The sequence below is a fragment of the Halichoerus grypus genome, chromosome 13 (genome assembly GCF_964656455.1).
Source record: "Halichoerus grypus chromosome 13, mHalGry1.hap1.1, whole genome shotgun sequence".
In the NCBI taxonomy this organism is placed as follows: domain Eukaryota; kingdom Metazoa; phylum Chordata; class Mammalia; order Carnivora; family Phocidae; genus Halichoerus; species Halichoerus grypus.
The window spans coordinates 30,782,290-30,800,340 of NC_135724.1; the positions used below are offsets into that span (position 1 = coordinate 30,782,290).

General features: G+C 36.7%; 1 protein-coding gene across 3 annotated transcripts in view; it reads right to left on the reverse strand.

Annotated features, from left to right (window-relative positions):
* Positions 1-18,051, reverse strand: part of PIK3C3 (phosphatidylinositol 3-kinase catalytic subunit type 3) — a 140,971-nt gene that overhangs the window by 48,834 nt on the left and 74,086 nt on the right. For all 3 annotated transcript variants that reach the window (XM_078060394.1, XM_078060393.1, XM_078060392.1), the window contains 6 exons: positions 13,994-14,099; positions 12,115-12,231; positions 7,156-7,287; positions 4,870-4,998; positions 4,145-4,214; positions 1,689-1,753 (listed from right to left, as the gene is read on the reverse strand). In XM_078060394.1, coding sequence (XP_077916520.1) covers positions 1,689-1,753; positions 4,145-4,214; positions 4,870-4,998; positions 7,156-7,287; positions 12,115-12,231; positions 13,994-14,099 — 619 coding nt within the window. The remainder of the gene's footprint in view (positions 1-1,688; positions 1,754-4,144; positions 4,215-4,869; positions 4,999-7,155; positions 7,288-12,114; positions 12,232-13,993; positions 14,100-18,051) is intronic.

Here is an 18,051-nt window from a genome sequence, read left to right on the forward strand (position 1 = left end):
GTACATTTTAACAATATTTGTTCTTTCAATCCATGAGCATGGAGTGTCTTTCCATTTCTTTGTGTCATCTTCAATTTCTTTCATCAGTGTTTTATAGCTTCCAGAGTACGGGTCTTTTATCTCTTTTATTCCTAGGTATTTTATTTTATATTTTATATTTATTGTTTATGTCACTTGTAAGTGGGATTATTTTCCTAATTTGCTGTTTCATTATTAGTGTATAGGAATGCAACAGATTTTTGTATATTGATTTTGTCTCCTGTAACTTCACTGAATTCACTTATCAGTTCTAGGAGGCCAATATCTCTCATGAACATAGATGCAAAAATCCTCAAAAAATATTAGCAAACTGAATCCAAGAATACTTTAGAAAAATCATGCACCACAATCAAGTATGATTTATTCCTGGGATGCAAGGGTGGTTCAATATTCGCAAATCAATCAACGTGATATGTCACATCAATAAGAGAAAGGATGAGAATCATATGATCATTTCAATAGATGCCCAAAAAGCATTTGACCAAGTACAACATTCATTCATGATCAAAACCCTCCACAATGTAGGTTTAGAAGGAACATACCTCAACATAATAAAGACCATATGCAAAAAACCCACAGCTCACATACTCAGTGGGGAAAAACTGAGAGCCTTTTCCCTAAGGTCAGGAGTAAGACAAGGATGTCCACTCTCACCACCCTCATTCAACATAATATTGGAAGTCCTAGCCACGGCAGTTATACAACAAAAGGAAATAAAATAGGCATCTGAATTGGTAAGGAGGAAGTAAAACTTTCACTGTTTGCAGATGACATGATACTACATATTTAAAACCCTAAGGACTCTAGTAAGCGGGAGCTTTTAACCACTGCATGTGACTGTTCCCTAAACCAAAGAACAGAATAACCACTTGCTTTGTGAAGGAATCAGAGTAATACTTTTCTGCAAATCTAAACTCCATACTGAATTACTGTGACATGTTAAACTGGGAAAGACAAAACACACTGTAGCAAATATCCTCTGTCAAGTCCTTCTCTGTGTTAGCTCTCATGTCAGGTATATCAGGTTTTCTGTGTAAATTATGTACTTTTTTTTACACAGGAAAAAAGAAAAATCATATTTAAAAAACAACCAAAATAAACTATTAAGATGTGATAAGAACTAATCCGTGTATTTAAAGTGTAAAAAATTTCAAAGACACACATGGCATGGTCCCAGAAACTGTTTGCCTTTTCTTATATTAAAGGACAGCGACGAGATTGGAGAGCAAGACGGGTCTTAAAGACAAATGTTCAAACCATGTATGAGGAAGAATATGCAGCACTGCTCTGAATAACAACAAAAATTGGAAATAATCAAGTGTTCATTTATGGTTAAATAAATTCTAGAATTTCCATAATCTGGAATATAATATAACCATAAACTAACAAATTTTTAATTTAATTAATTCCTGCTTCCCTATTGTATGCCAGGCACTGGTTAAGGAACTGAGCATCTGTATGTACTAACATGGAGGAATTTCCACCTGATAGCACTGTTTACTTCCAAGGAAAGGAAAACGATGTGAGGGAAGAAGGGTGATAAAAGGAGACATTCATTTTTTACTGCATATACTTTTTATAAAGATTGAAATTTTTAGAACAGTAATATATTCATGAATTGTATAACTCATTTAAAATTGGTTCTGTACCTGAATGCTTCCCTCTGTATCAAGAACTTCAGCAACAGGAACTGATTGGATAAACTGCATGAAGCCTACACAGAAATATATGCATTGCATTAAGCACAATTATTGGTTAAGCAATAAAAATAATGGTTCTACTAAGAATAACCTTCATTTCAAATGCATATACTACATACCTGAACAACTTAAATAGGTCTGTAAACAATATATTTAGCCTGGCATTTAATTCACAGGAACTGTAAGAAAACTTTTCTTTCAATTAAGCTGATTTATCTGCATGCTTCTCCAGGCCAGTTTCTATTACTGTACACAAGGAAGAGAAAGTGATAGCTAAGCTTTCTAAATTGGGCACAAAAATTTCTTCTTTCTGTATTTTTATAACGTACACCAATTAAAAATGTTCCAAATTTCAAATCACTTTAAGAAATCTGAAATTATGTATTATCAATCACCTAAGCCTAAAACTGTATTATGTTCACTGGCTTTTTTTGTCTAATACTCCATCTTCTGACATTTCCTAGAAATGATAGGAGAAGAAAGTATAAATCCCTTAAACTACCAAAAAGAAGGGGAAGAGGACACCATTATATGGGAGAACAAGAAGGAGAAAAGATAAGTCTAATTAAGTCTAGAGACCACAACAGTAGTATAAAACAACAAATCTATGAAAATATCAAAGTTGAATGAAGGAAACTACTGCATCCTCCTTTAGAGTAAGAAATGTCTCATTCATTGCTGGATCACAAACAGGGAATAGTTTGCATTCATTCACTTAAAATATATTTATTGTCTTTCTCCCATGTAGTAAGAACTTTTCCATGTAAAAAATAGAGCTTTGACCCTGTCTTTAAAGACTGTACAAGCCTGCAAGTCTTACTGGGATAAATACTATGAAGAAAAGGGTACCATGAAAGAGAAAAGTGTAGGGAGACCTAAATCACCACAGAGATCAGAGGGCATCAGACATTTGAGCCGTGTTTTGAAGGATAATGAAAGTTAATAGGTAAAGCTGTGGAGGAATGGATGCTAAAGATAAGGACCAAAGCATACATGAAGGCCGTAAGGCTGAAAAAAGCATGGTGTGTTTGAGAAAATGGAAGGTGGCCCGTGTGGCTAACTCCTGGGAAGCAAGCGGGAGACTGGCAAAAGAGAGGCTTGAGAAACAGGCCCAGGAGTGTGTCACAACATGCCAGAACTTGTACACCAAGCTAAGGCTTCTGTCTTTGTCGGAGGAGCAAACAGAAGTGAGTAAATCAATTTATGCAGGATAGTCAAAGAGCACAAGTGCACTTTTAACAAGATCATTCTGAGAGAAAAATGAGAAGAGGAATTATACCACCAAAAGGTTTTGAGGGTGGCCAGGGGAAGAGCAGGAAACCTAAAACAGATACTTTTGTTGTTCCCAGGTATCTACGAGTGAGAAGCTCCGAGAGTAACAAGACTAGGGAATTTACAATAGGTTTTAGGCAAGCATTCCTAGGGAATCATCTATCAAATTTCCAGAGGTTATTCCATCTTAGAAAGACTTAGATGCCATAAATCTATATTAAAAAAATTAGTTAGGGGCGCCTGGGTGGCTCAGTAGGTTAAGCGGCTGCCTTAGGCTCAGGTCATGATCTCAGGATCCTGGGATAGAGGCCCGCATCTGGCTCCCTGCTCAGCGGGGAGCCTGCTTCTCCCTCTCCCTCTGCCTCCCTCTCTGCCTACGTGTGCTCTCTCTCTCTATCTCTCTGTCAAATAAATAAATAAAATCTTTAAAAAAAAATCAGTTAATAAGGCAACATCATTTGCTGAGTGGCTTTTTTCAGCAGAGCACAATACAAAGTCACTCTGCGTCATAGTAACTCTCAAATGATGATTCAGGACACAAATTACCGTGTAAGAAACTACTGTGAATTGTAACCAGTTTTGAATGCAAATAAATACAGTATAAAGGTGTTAATTTTTCCTTACAGATACACTGTTTAATGTTTTCAAGAGGAAGCTGAGAGAGAAAAGGAGAGAGGCACAATCAGTCCTCAGTGCTACAAATGAGTTCAATCTCTAATGTTCTTAACTTTCAATTAAAAGAGGAAAAGTAGACTCATTGGACACTGAAATAAACAACGACAGTGTAACATAAACTTACCATGTTTTGTACAGCAGAGCACAATACAAAGTCACTCTGCGTCATAGTAACTCTCAAATGATGATTCAGGACACAAATTACCGTGTAAGAAACTACTGTGAATTGTAACCAGTTTTGAATGCAAATAAATACAGTATAAAGGTGTTAATTTTTCCTTACAGATACACTGTTTAATGTTTTCAAGAGGAAGCTGAGAGAGAAAAGGAGAGAGGCACAATCAGTCCTCAGTGCTACAAATGAGTTCAATCTCTAATGTTCTTAACTTTCAATTAAAAGAGGAAAAGTAGACTCATTGGACACTGAAATAAACAACGACAGTGTAACATAAACTTACCATGTTTTGTACTGGTGGCTAATACCTTGTAGGGTGTCAACTTCAAATCCAGATTTTCTTTCCGTAGCAGCTTTTGATCAAAAGATAAAATATGTTAAACAAATATAAAGATTATTCTGAAAAAGTTTTGTAGGCAAGTATTATAATAGCTTAATGTAAGAGATTTAGGCGATAAATCTAAATTAAAGGTTTAACTAAATTAATCAGTTAATTTTACTTTGATCATCAAATTTATTAAGCACTTACTTGATGGTATGCCAATTTTTTTTTTTATCTTATTCTAAATCACTGTCAATAGTTTTCAATGAACAGTAGGGTTCCTCCAACTCATTTATGCCATTCTCTCTAGTCACGAAGTGTTTTAGAACTCAGAAAAAGGGAAATAAGGGCAAATATATTCCTTTTAAAGCCAGGGGCAGGGATGCAATTTAAAGAAAAAGATCTAGCTAAGAGGAAGGGAATTATTAAACCTGACATCGAGAGAACTTAATTGAGAAAAAAGTTTTAATAAAAAGAAATGCATGCAATTTCATTTTATACTCATCACAAGAGTCACTCTGCAACATACAAAAACAACTACACTTGTTCAAGGTCAAGTAGAGGCTGCTGAGCTTCCTTTGTACCTGAATGTTAAAAATACTTCCATGTCTATACACAGCATACACACTAAACTGTAGTTTTCCAAAATTAATAAATGTTCCCTGCCAACATAAGGTTATAGTCACCTTGTCCATGAGTGAAATGATTTGAAGAATAAGTTGATCTTGCCGTAAATCATCCCCATGCTTAAATATAACTGGGTATTTGCCCCCATCTTCTGTCTTAAAGAATAACTGTGCAGGCATAAGAGCACTCTGGAAATAAAAATATTGTTTTCAAATTTGGATGTAAATTAATGCACGGAGATTTACTATACACAGGAGGAAACACTGACCTGTAAGGTAAACAAGGAAGTTATCAGAACCTAAAGAAACAAGATGGGCTGGCAGCAAGATGTAATTAGATACCTTGGAGAAAACAAGCTAGCTAGCTAATAGTCAGAAGATTACATGGCATAAAGAACAAGAGCTCCAGAGTCAGTGACAGGAATCTAGGCTCCACCAGGTACTAGCTGGGTGATCTCACACATGTTCTTTAACCTGTCTCCTCACTTGTAAAATAAAGATAACTTTTCCTCTGCAGAGTTGCTAAGACATATGACAGAGCAAATACAGTAAAATGTTAAGAAGAGTCAAACAGTAGGTATCTAGTTGTTCACTGTATAATTCTTTAATCTTTGCTGTATGCTTGAAAACTTTCCTGTAAAATGATGGGGTAAAAGGCATCAAAAATGCTTCAGTGAATATATGTTTAGAACTTATAACCTCTTTTGGATTAAAACTCTGAATTTTAAATTATCTTAAATTTGGAGTATCTTTTTATCACCCCAAGCAAAAACATATTTTGTAAATTACCTCAACAGCATTTGTGACCCCAAAATGATTAAGAATTACTATGACAGAGTTATGTAGTAAAGGCCCTAGAACCATTAATCCTAAACTCCAACCCTAAATTTTTAAGAATGCTCACATACTTTAAGGGTTGTAAGAAAAACAAACAAAAAGACTGGATATCAGGATCAAAAACATGTCTCATAATATTTTATTGACCATCCACTTTGTGCATTTAAGACATAATTAAAATATTGCACACTTAAGGACAAAATAGGTCAGAATCCACCTAACAATAGTGGCAGATATACACTCCTCTACCCCACTCTTACAACTCCTGCTCTGTCTTAAATATTTTTTCCTCCCATCCTGTTTCAAAAAAATGGTAAAACTACCTTTTTGATTTACTGCTCTCGATTAGTCCTCAGGGAATGACAATATTAGAAGCTGGTCTTGTTTGAGAGTTCCAGCCCAAAGGAACACCAGTTGTACACATGTACACCAGTTGTTACATGTCTGTGTGTGGCTTTTAACATCTCAGCTTCCAGTGGGTTGTAAACACAAGCTAAGAAATAGTTGCATTTTATCTCCTGTTCCAGTATTTTTCAAATTGCAGGTTATAATCCATTAATGAGTTTTAAAACCAATTAAACAAGTTGCAAGTTACATTTAAAATGTAATGCAACAGAATAATTCTTAATAGAATAGAAACTATCAGAGTCCATAACATGCAAAAAGGTTCAGTACTACTTTAAAAACTTAGTTTCAATTGTGTGAGCTGGGCTGCCATAAGTTGCCCTTAAACACACCCTTGAAAAAAAATCCAAACTACTTACTATAATCACACCCTTTTTATATTCATAAGTAGTTGTCCTATGAGCCCTTTCCTTTCTGGATACAAAGTAGTTTTCCAGTACAACTTATGCCCTTCCACCCCTAGAATCACAAAACGTAAAACACCATGTCTCACAGAGACCTTTCTTTATGATGCCCAACAGGTAATGATGCTTCACAGGTAATGATGCCCAGTCCTTTGGCCCAACTGGAGAAAGAGGCTACCATCAGCTCTAACTATCCAAGTCGTGGCCAGCCAAAAGAAGCCTGGCATGCTATCAAGGACTAAAGAGAATTACTACTTGAAAACACAAGAAAAAAATTTAAGTCACAGAAACAAATAACAGAGCAAGAAATGTTAAAAAGGTTAACTGAGACTATAACCACATGAACTTATGAACTGAATGGGTAATATAAGTGTCGCAAAATTTTAAGGTTTTTTAAAAAAAGCTTACATGGAAAAAAGTAGGTGTGGCTCTAATTAATAAAAAGTTCAAAGAATTAAAGATTAAAAGCAACCCAGAGATTTAAAAAAAAATATTTGACATGACACATTTCATATAAACATACCTACCGGTAAATCAAGACACAATGATAAACAAAAGGTAATTTTTTATCTAGCATTTACTAAATCAAACAAAATTACAGATATTATCTGCATTGTAATCATTTTTGAAGGGAGTGTCTCTGTTTTTGTTTTATAGAATCAGGTTCCAATCATATACATTAGAGATCCATCACATTTACCTTAAATAGTGTAGCTGTTTCTGGGATTATTCCTCTAATTTTCACCTGGGGTTCTAAAGGCAATGGGATAAGTTCCACATCTGACAAGTTCATCTTTTCATTGTCTCCAAGCAATGCCTGTAGTCTCTCGTTCTAAGAGAACAAATCAGAAAGAACTGATTGTGTTAAAATGGAAAAGTAGTTTATAAAACATATGGTAAAGACATAAGAGTAATCTTACTAACTTTGAAATGTCTCCAAAGCACCATAAAAGTAACATGAACTAGACTGTGCACCAATAAGAGACAAGCACTCCACACTTGGAACCTGCCTGACAAGAGCAGCGGCACACTTTAAGAGGAGCGATCCCTTGACTGTGAAGAGCTGGACTTACACAAGGTTAGGAAATACATTTCTCTTGCTGCAGCTGAGAGTAAGGAATACACTCATGCTGGATTTAAAGACTCCATTTCTGTTTTCAAAGGGTGTGTGAAGTCACAAAGAGAAACTCATTTCATTTGAAGCTTAATTTTGTATGACCAAATATTAAGCAAGAATTTCAGTACTCTGCTCCAGGGCATGTTTTGGGTTTAAAAAGTAAACAATTCACTTGGAGGAACTTGAACCCCACCTTTTACTGTTCACTGGCTTGGTCTGATCAAACTTTTCCTAAGATATTATCATTTATTTTCTTCAGCTCACATGCGTACTGCCATTGAGCCAAGAATTCAGAAACTGAAAAATTCAAGTCACTGCGGAACACCTTTGTCATGTAGCAGCATCTGTACTGTTTAGATCAAGTCCTTCCATTCAATTTCAAAAGAGCAATCCTCTTGAAAGCTTCCAGAGAGTCTTGCATTCTTTTAACAGGTGTGCTTGTTCTTTAAAGGGGAAAACCTGCCCTGCCAATCCCAGCAGCATGACGCACCTGCACTGTAACGCTACTGAGAGGATGCAGCGTCGCAGGAGAGAACCCTGCAATCAGTAAGGTGGAAGTTCAGAAAAATAATGTTTCCAGGACCACTAAGACAGAAAGTCAGATTCTTCCCCTCCAGTAATATTCCAGTTCTCCCTCTGAATCGTAGAAAGTGCAAGTTAAGGTCAACTGAAAACTGGTACGAACTTCTACATAACCCTTATAAAAATTACTAAATCTACTCCCTAACCAAATGTATGATCAGATATATAAGTATGAGGTAATGTCTATTAACCTGAATTTCAAGTTATCCATTCATGACCAATTTCTAATTGATGTGCTAATAAACAATAAAATAACCAGAAAACAGATCAAAGGAGGGTGAGAAATCCAGCCACTTCTCACCACGTCCAGCGCTATAAGCCCTGGGCTCCTGCCATCACTTCTCAGCTTGATTACTGCAGTAGCCTCCTGACGACCCTTCTTCACCTTTGCCTCTTACAGTCTCTTATCAAAAACAACTAGAGTACTGCTGCTAAAACCAAAGTTAGGCCATGTCACTCTCCTGTTCAAAACCCCCAACAGCTTCTATGCTAATTCCGTGTTTAAGTCAAAGTCCTTGTAATGGCTTACAAGGATATACTCTGTTTCTTTCTTATCTCTGTCCTCTTTCCTCCTCTCCTACTACCCCCCCCCACTCTCCCTCCGCTCCAAATACACGGGGCTTCCTCCTATTTCACAAATATGTCACGCACACACACATACATGCTCTCACATCAGGCTTCTGTCCTTGCTGTTCCTCTGGCTGGAACAGTTGATTCTCTAGATACGCCCATGGCTTACTCCCTCACCTGCTTCAGGTCTTTGTCCAAATGTCAACTTCCTAGTGAGGCCTTCCTGACCATGCTATTGAGAGGTGAAACACTGCCTTACTACTCAAACCCAGCACTACCTGTTTCCTTTTCCTGCTTTATTTTTCTCCATAGCATACAACAGTATCTACTCTATATTTCACTCACTTATTCTATTTACTTCCTCCTCCAAAGCTCCATAAGATTACAATTTTTATATTCACTGCTATATCCCCAGAACCTAAAAAAAGTATTTGGAATGCAGTAGGCATGCAATACATTTTTATAGAACAAATAAATGAATATTGATCACCTAAAGGATCAAAAAGTGAAAAGACAACATTTAACAACATTCCCAAAATGAAAGCTTTAATTAAAATTTTTTAAAACATTTTATTTATTTATTTGAGAGAGAGCACGCATGGCGGGGGGCGGGGGGGGTAGACGGAAAGGGACAAGCTGACTCAATTCCAAGACCCTAAGATCAATCATAACCTGAGCCAAAGGCAGACGCTTAACTTACTGAGCCACCCAGGCAGCCTAATAAAATTTTTAAAAAGTATTGATGGAAATGCCTTTTTATTGAATTCAAATATCCAGACTCAGAGACCTCTTTCAACAGAATTCTTCCTAAACTAGAGGTCAACACAGGAAAACACTATTGCAAAAACTTTATCATTTGTTTTACCCATTTTACTAATAACTCACAGATAACGTTCCTACATATCTAACACTGCTACGTTCACCACGACATATTTCTCCCAAACTCATTATGGAAATGGGGGGATGGAAAAGTGCTACATATGATTTTAAATTATTAGCAGTAGTGAATTCATTGTTACTAATAAATAACACAAATAATGGTAGTAGAAAGCCATCTTGGCATTTCTCCATGGTGCCAGGGCTTGTTTCTAGTAAATCTACATTAACAAAATTGCTTGTCTTTTAACACACCATAAAAAAATGTCTAAAAAGATTTTTAGCCAATATTGAGACTATATTTAGGATTGTCTGATTTAAAATATAGGCTATGTGGCAAAAACAAAATTTATTTTGGGAAGCTTTAAGTGATACCTCAAATGGGTATGCAGTTGTCCTCCAAAATAGCTAAAACTGATGTGTAGCCAGACTCATGTGCGTGACAAATAGAAGAGCATGTTACACAAACACAAACTGGTTTAAACATATGCCCACGCTGACAGTTGCAGGGACCGCATTCCTGCAGGTGGGTATGTGGGATTATACTGCTTCCTCACACAGGCACCTCTATGGAGAGGGGCTCCACAAAGGAATAGCAGTAGGGATTTAGTTATTTAAACCATGGTTTGTGATTTTTTCACAGCAATGACAAAAAAAAGTCATCTCAATAAAAATGTGTTTCTCTTCAGCCCATTTTCTCCTTCTTAACCTTGTGAACATTATTCCTTGCACATATATCTACTAGCATTTCTCCTTAGACCTGATCCCCTACCTCTGAACTCCTGACTCCATTTTTCACCTTTTTTCCTCTCCACCTTCCTCTCACAAGTCTGGAGAACAACAGTAAAATGTGTTGTGTTCTTTTACAAAGGTCACCAAGAAAGATCTGCCTATGGTGGGATTAGGTAAAGAGAAGATATCAAGTGAATCCTTCATACCATTTGGGCTAATGATGAGGGAAAAATGACATATGAAGAACAGATACTCATCTATTGTCATCCCGTAGAAGCCTTACTTGAGAGAAAGATCCATGTACTAGCCATTAGAACAGATGCAAAGCCAGTGCTATTACTAACAACTAATTCTGCCACCCTGGGCAAGTCACATTGGACTTTCATTTTCTCAGAGTAATTCCAGTCTCCACAATCTGTAGAGGTCCTTTACACATCAAACACATTATATGCCAGGATGCTAAAATTCTAAAATGAGACCCAATAAAGCATTGTAGATTAAAAATATGGACAGAGGGGGCGCCTGGGTGGCTCAGTCGTTAAGCGTCTGCCGTCGGTTCAGGTCATGATCCCAGGGTCCTGGGATCGAGCCCCGCATCGGGCTCCCTGCTCTGCGGGGAGCCTGCTTCTCCCTCTCCCACTCCCCCTGCTTGTGTTCCCCCTCTTGCTGTGTCTCTCTGTCAAATAAATAAATAAAAATCTTTAAAAAAAATAAAAAATAAAAATATGGACTGAGAATGCCTGGGAATAAACCCCAACTGTAATACTTACTAGCTAAGGATGCTGGACAAATTACTTAACCCCTCAAACCCTCATATACTGTTGGTGGGAATGCAAGCTGGTGCAGCCACTCTGGAAAACAGTATGGAGATTCCTCAAAAAGTTGAAAATAGAGCTACCCTACGACACAGCAATTGCACTACTAGGTATTTATCCAAAGGATACAAATATAGTGATTCAAAGAGCCATATGCATCCCAATGTTTATAGCAGCAATGTCCACAATAGCCAAACTATGGAAAGAGCCCAGATGTCCATCAACAGATAAATGGATAAAGAAGATGTGGTATATATATATATACATGGAATATTACTCAGCCATTGAAAAGAATGAAATCTTGCCATTTGCAACAATGTGGATGGAACTAGAGGGTATTAGGCTAAGCAAAATAAGTCAGAGAAAGACAAATACCATATGATTTCACTCATATGTGAAATTTTAAGAAACAAAACAGATAAACACAGGGAAGGGAAGGAAAAATGAGATAGAAATAGAGAGGGAGGCAAACCATAAGAGAAGCTGAACTCCAGGAAACAAACTGAGGGTTGCTGAAGGGGAGGTGGGTCAGGGGATGGGGTAACTGGGTGATGGGCATTAAGGAGGACACTTGATGTAATGAGCACTGGGTGTTATATGCAACTGATGAATCACTAAATTCTACCCCTGAAACTAATAATACAGTATATGTTAACTAAATTGAATTTAAATAAAGAATTTTTTAAAAATTATTTAACCTCTCTACCCCCACTTTTTCTTATAATTGAGATCATAATAGCATCTAACATAGAGTTGTTGTGAGAATTAAATCAATATATATATGTATATATATAAATTCATAAAACAGGATCCTGTACATAATCAGTGCTTATAAATCCTCCTATTGCTATAATTACATAAGAATTTCATAAAATATATCAACCCAGAGAGACAGTACCAAAACTCAGTATTTTATGATACTGCAACATCATTAGTCATAAACAAAAAGCAAAGCCCACAGGTTTACCTTTTTCTTACGATTTCCGCTTTCACGCTGCACTGCCTTCATTAGATGCACCAGCCGATCTACAAACGTCTGCTGTGCAGCCAGCAAAGAACGCATAACTCTGACAGACTTATCACCCTGAAGGGATTCAAAGGAAAGGAAAATTAGTTCTGTGTAGCATAATGATCAGGGTTTCTTTAATAGCATGGGTGATCTTTATTTATTCTTCTAATAGCTACAAACTTCAATACAAAGTGAAATTGAAAAAGATTAATTATCTTGATTCAGAGATAATGAGAAAGCTTCTAGCTTATTTAAACACTGCCAACTCTTCCGCAGTTGAAAATTATCTGAGTCTTCAGCGAATACTAATCTATCAAAAACAGCACTTTTTTTTCACATACAACCATGTGATTAGAGAGAATCCGTTCACCAAAATGCATTCACTCTTGACTCAATAAATAACTGGAAGCCTATGATGTCTTCAGAGATGCATAGGCATATGGCAGAAACAATATCATCTTCAGGGAACTAAAAATCTACTGAAAAAAAAAGAAAAGCACTCAAATAGCAACATAATGCATGCTTGCTTAGTAAAATATAAGTCATAAAAATTAAATGCCATAAAGTCTTATGTAGTGAATTCCCAGTTCATAAAATATTATAAAATACATTTTCTCATTTAATCTTCCCAGTTACACTGATAAGGGTGGCTAGGCAACTGTTATAACTCTCACTTTAAAGGTGAGGAAATTTAAGCTCAGAGAAAGTGAAATTTCTTCACAGGAGGACAAAAGCTGTAAGTGACAGAACTGAGGTTAGAAGAGAAGACCAACTACTTTATCTGCCAATAGGTGAATGAAGAGAAGCTCTGAGCTCTGAGAACTATAGAAAAGTTTAGTCTCCAAGATCTCAGTAAGACGGGACTTAAATTTGTAAGAACAAGAAACATGTTCATCTGCAGCTGCAGAAAAAAGATGCTATGAAGTCAACTATTTCTGCAGCAAATCACAGATCAGTGCTGCGAGGGTTCTCACTGCCCGTGCACCCTCTGCTGGCTGAACCGTGCCGCAGCACTTTAAGAATTACAACACCTAAGAGGAGAAAATGGTTTTACATAGATTCTAAAAACTGTTTAAGAAGCAAAAATACAAGTTATGTAGTAAGTACCTGCAATATGAGCATTGTCAGATTTCTGAAAATGTACCTAGTCTTGATAAACAAAATAGAAGAGAGGGAAATAATAAAAGCAAAGCTTTGGAATTTGTTCCATATATAGGTTTATTTCATTAAATCAGAGGTCAACAAACTTCCTATAAAGGGCCAAGGAATAAATACTTTAGGTCTTGTTGGCCATACGGTTTCCATTTCAACTATTCAACTACTATTGCAGTGCATACGTGGCCATAAACATATGAAAACAAATGAACATGACCATGTTCCAATAAAATTTTACGTAGGAACATTGAAATTTGACTTTCACATAATTTTCCTATGTCACAAGATATTCTTCTTCTTTTTATTTTTTTTTTAACCATTTAAAAACATAAAAACCGGGGCGCCTGGGTGGCTCAGTTGGTTAAGCGACTGCCTTCGGCTCAGGTCATGATCCTGGAGTCCCGGGATCGAGTCCCGCATCGGGCTTCCTGCTCAGCAGGGAGTCTGCTTCTCCCTCTGACCCTCCTCCCTCTCATATGCTCTCTCTCTCTCTCATTCTCACTCTCTCAAATAAATAAATAAAATCTTTAAAAAATATATATATAAATAAATAAATAAATAAATAAAAATAAAAATAAAAACATAAAAACCACTCTTAGCTCATGGGACATACCAAAACAGGCAACAGGCCAGATCTGGCCCATGCCCGGTGTTTTTGCCAACCCCCACATGAAATGGTTACCTTCAACAATGCTTGGCTGAATCGTCTCATTACATTCAAGTACATCTCATGGGTCTTTGGGTCTCTTTGCTGAGTGTCTTGATCTTCACATTCCACTATCACATACCTTAAAAATATGTTAAGTCACTCATAAGAGGTGAAATGAGAGTCAGATTCATTTTGTAAATATTTCTACTTCTCCACTCAACCAGGTTAGTTCACATTTGCAAAACTAAATAAATGGAAGCAATGAAATACATTTTTCAATGTGTTTAAAAGTGGAAAATTAGGGCACATACACAATCATTTATAAAAGGTAAATTAATAATAATAATGCCTTAATTTGTATAATATCCTAGATATACTCAAAAGTTTGGCATCAAAAGAAGCATTTTCTCCTAATACTTTATGAGGTACATATAGCATTACCATCTTCAGAAATCATCTAAGCTCACATATCTACCAAGTAACTCACAAACAATATTTTCAAAATCTATGTAATCCTCTTCTAAGACTCTCTTACTCTGAAAACTTCTCTGAAGCTACTTCTCATTAATATACCTCTGCAAAATGAATACAATTTTAAATTTATTTTTCCCATCCAATCTCCCCATTTCTCAAAAATCCATATATAATCTTCCATTTATGTATCATAAAATTGTGGTTTTAGAGGGTTAAAGAGATTTTAAATATATTCTTAAACCTGAACTGCTTATACAATTACCAAATCTTATAGCCAATGATTTGAATTAGATTCTAGAGGCCAATGTTCTCTAACTGTTCTGATAGGAACAAGCCATACTAACAAACACATTTTATATCACAACTCAGGACATATAGCCACATTAGTGCACACAGATGCCCCAAAGTAAAAAAGCTTCACAAAACAATAGTCTATTATATGTTAATATTTGCTACTCTGTTCTTTCTTTAAACAACAAATACTAGATTGTGAACCTGTAAATTGATTTCAGTGGATCATGACATGTAGTTTGAAAAACACAGATCTATCTAGACCAACTTGCTTGTTTCATCAATAGTGAAACTTAAGAGGGGTTGTGTCTTGCCCACAGTACAATCATTAGTTGATTGTAGACCTGAAATCAGAGCCCAGGACATTGGGCTCCTGGGTCAGAACCCTTTCTGTCCTGCTAAGCCTACCCTCACACTATTTTATCTTTAAAAATCACATGAAACTTTTCAACTCCCTAATCTGATAAGTGTTTTTCAAATCTCAAGTCACAGCCACTTATTTTCTTTTATATTATTTCCAGGAAAAAGTACAGTCTGCCAGGAGAAGGTGAAGGTCATGAGAGCAGAAAGCTTACCTGTCTTGTTTACACTATACCCTCAGCACTTCCAGGCCTGGCTCATAATACTCAGCAGGTTATTGCTGAATGAATGAATGACTCAAATCTCATAGATCTAGCCATTATCTCAATGCTAATTCTCAAATATGAATACATATATCCTTTTTATCACACCAAAAGTCTGATTTTGCACTTCTTTGCATGTCCTTTTACATTCATCCACCCTAATTTTCAAGCAGCACGCCCCCTTTCCAAGACACTGTCATTTTTAAGGGAACATGTGTAAAACTGAACTTATCACATTAAATGAGTTATCTTCTATCTCTACTGAATCTACCAATATTCCAGTCATTTGGGCTGGGAATTCTGTTGTAGCGGGGTTTGCAAACTCAAGTTTTCTCAAAAATCAGTCAGGAAACAAATGTTTGAATCACCTGAATACAAAAAAAGAGAGGTGAGGCAGTAGCCAGACCAGAGAACATAAGCTCTACCTAAAATCATCACTGGCACTTTGTGTTTACTTTGCGGTCCATGCGAGCTCCCATGCCCCTTCTTCAAACATTTGTACTCAATCCGTCACCAGACTCTGTTGATTTTTCTGTCCTACAAAATGCCTCTCACCATGGTTTTGTACTACTAGCTGGCCAGCACATACCTCTCCCCCGGCCTCTCCAACTCTAAAAAGAAACCCATTACTGCTCAATATAATCATCCTTTTTTTTTCCTTTAAACTATCTTCATAATGTCCCACCTCTATTAACAAAAACACCAATGGTTCTCTCTTATCTACCAGTTTAACACAGATTTTGTGGCCCCAGCATCAGGTTCAAACTTCCACTATCCTCAGTTTACACACGCACACTGCAGTCAGGTCAGTCCCCTAACTACTCCTAGTACGTGCATCCACTTGGTACTTCTGCTCAGGTTGCAGTAATGTCCAGAAATACCTTCCTATCTCCACCTTTCCATATTCTACTCACCCTTCAAGTACAGGACACATTTTCTCTCTTCCAGGAAGTCTTCAAAGACCCTGACAAGTCCCTCCTTCTCTGACTTCCTAGAATAGGCCTAGCCTCTCAGACAACTTGTGCTGATATCACCAAACTGTTTCATGTGTTTAACTCTTAGTTCCCTTCATAGGTTACAGAGAAACCGATGCCACAGGCCACAACTTAAAACTTTTCAGTAGCCCCTGACATACCCATAATAGTCTTATACACAGAAATATTTTAAGGGCTCATAAAAGTAAAAGCCTTCCTCTCCTGGTTTCCAGTACAATGGTTTACTATGATACTAGCAGCTGTTTAAAGTCCTAGAATTGTATAGCCTAGAATTCTCTGTAAAGTGGAATGAAGAACTGAACGATGACACTATTTCCACCATACCATGTTCCCAACAGGAGTTCTAAGCCAAAATTTCAAGAAGGCCCTCTTGAATCTTGAATCAAGAAAGCCTTATAGAGTGGCGCCAGGGTGGCTCAACTGGTTAAGCATCCAGCTCTTGATTTTGGCTCAGGTCATGATCTCAGGGTTGTGAGATCAAGTCCTGCATCGGGCTCTGCACTGGGCATGGAACCTGCTTAAGATTCTCTCTCTTCCTCTCCCTCTTTAAAAAAAAAAAAGGAAGAAAGAAAGCAAGCAAGCCAGCCTTCTAGAGCCACAGGATACATATGACTATTTAAAATAGGATTAATTAAAATTAAATAAAAATTAAAAATTCAGTTTTTCACTCACACATTCTACATTTCAGGTGCTCAGTAGCCATATGTGCAACATTATGGATAATTTCCATCACTGCAAAGTTTCACTGGACAACTCCATTCTAGATAAATAAGCTAAGAACAATTAAGAGAAACTCTTATTTCCTATTTGCAGTATTCCAGAATATTTGGTCATTTCAGGATACCACCCAGGAATGTTAAATAGACAGTGATTCTAAACTATAAAACTGTCAATATACAGTCCTTTTCAAATCCTATTCAGACCTTTCCATCCTTTAAAGTTCTTGACTATCTCCATTACCTTAGTATATTGTCTTTTTCTGTGTGTTTACATAGAAATTCATTTCTAAATGAGTAATACAGATGACCAGAACATGTAGGCTCCCCTGCTTTTGTTCAGATCTCCCTGACCACCAAGTAAACACAATGGTGACAGCTATTTCCTATGACTGAAGGTCTACACTGATGCTCATGATAAAGGTCAAAAAATCTTCCAAACCGAAGTTCTGCTGCAAAAACAAAAGTCCATCTAAAATACAAATGACAACGTCATCTCCAAATATGAAGGCCAAATTTAGATCAAGACTAAATGACCTAGATATGAATCATTTCTGAATTCTCAGTTCACAGCAGTAAGTAGATTCTACAAAGCACTCTAAGGTATTCCCTTGAAACCTATCATCTTCAAGTAGAAATGCAGACAAAACTGTCCAGGTACCCATTGTAAGATGACATCAGTGGGCTACCTGCTTCCCAGCAATTTTGTTTTGTGGGGTAAATAACCTTTATTACCTTGAAAGGTCTTAAAAGTTATAGAAAAACATGTCAAAGCATCCAAAGTTTACTTTCAATTTCAACATACTGGAATAGCTATAAAATAAAAAACTGGAATGATTTATAGATCCTGATGCCCAACACTTTACAGACTGGAGACTATAACTCCCCTCTGTGGCTTAAAAGGTTGACACTATTCATTTTAAAAGGATTGTCTGCACAACTATAGGCCCCTAAGGATTCAGCCATAGCAGGAATCCCATTTAAATCACTGG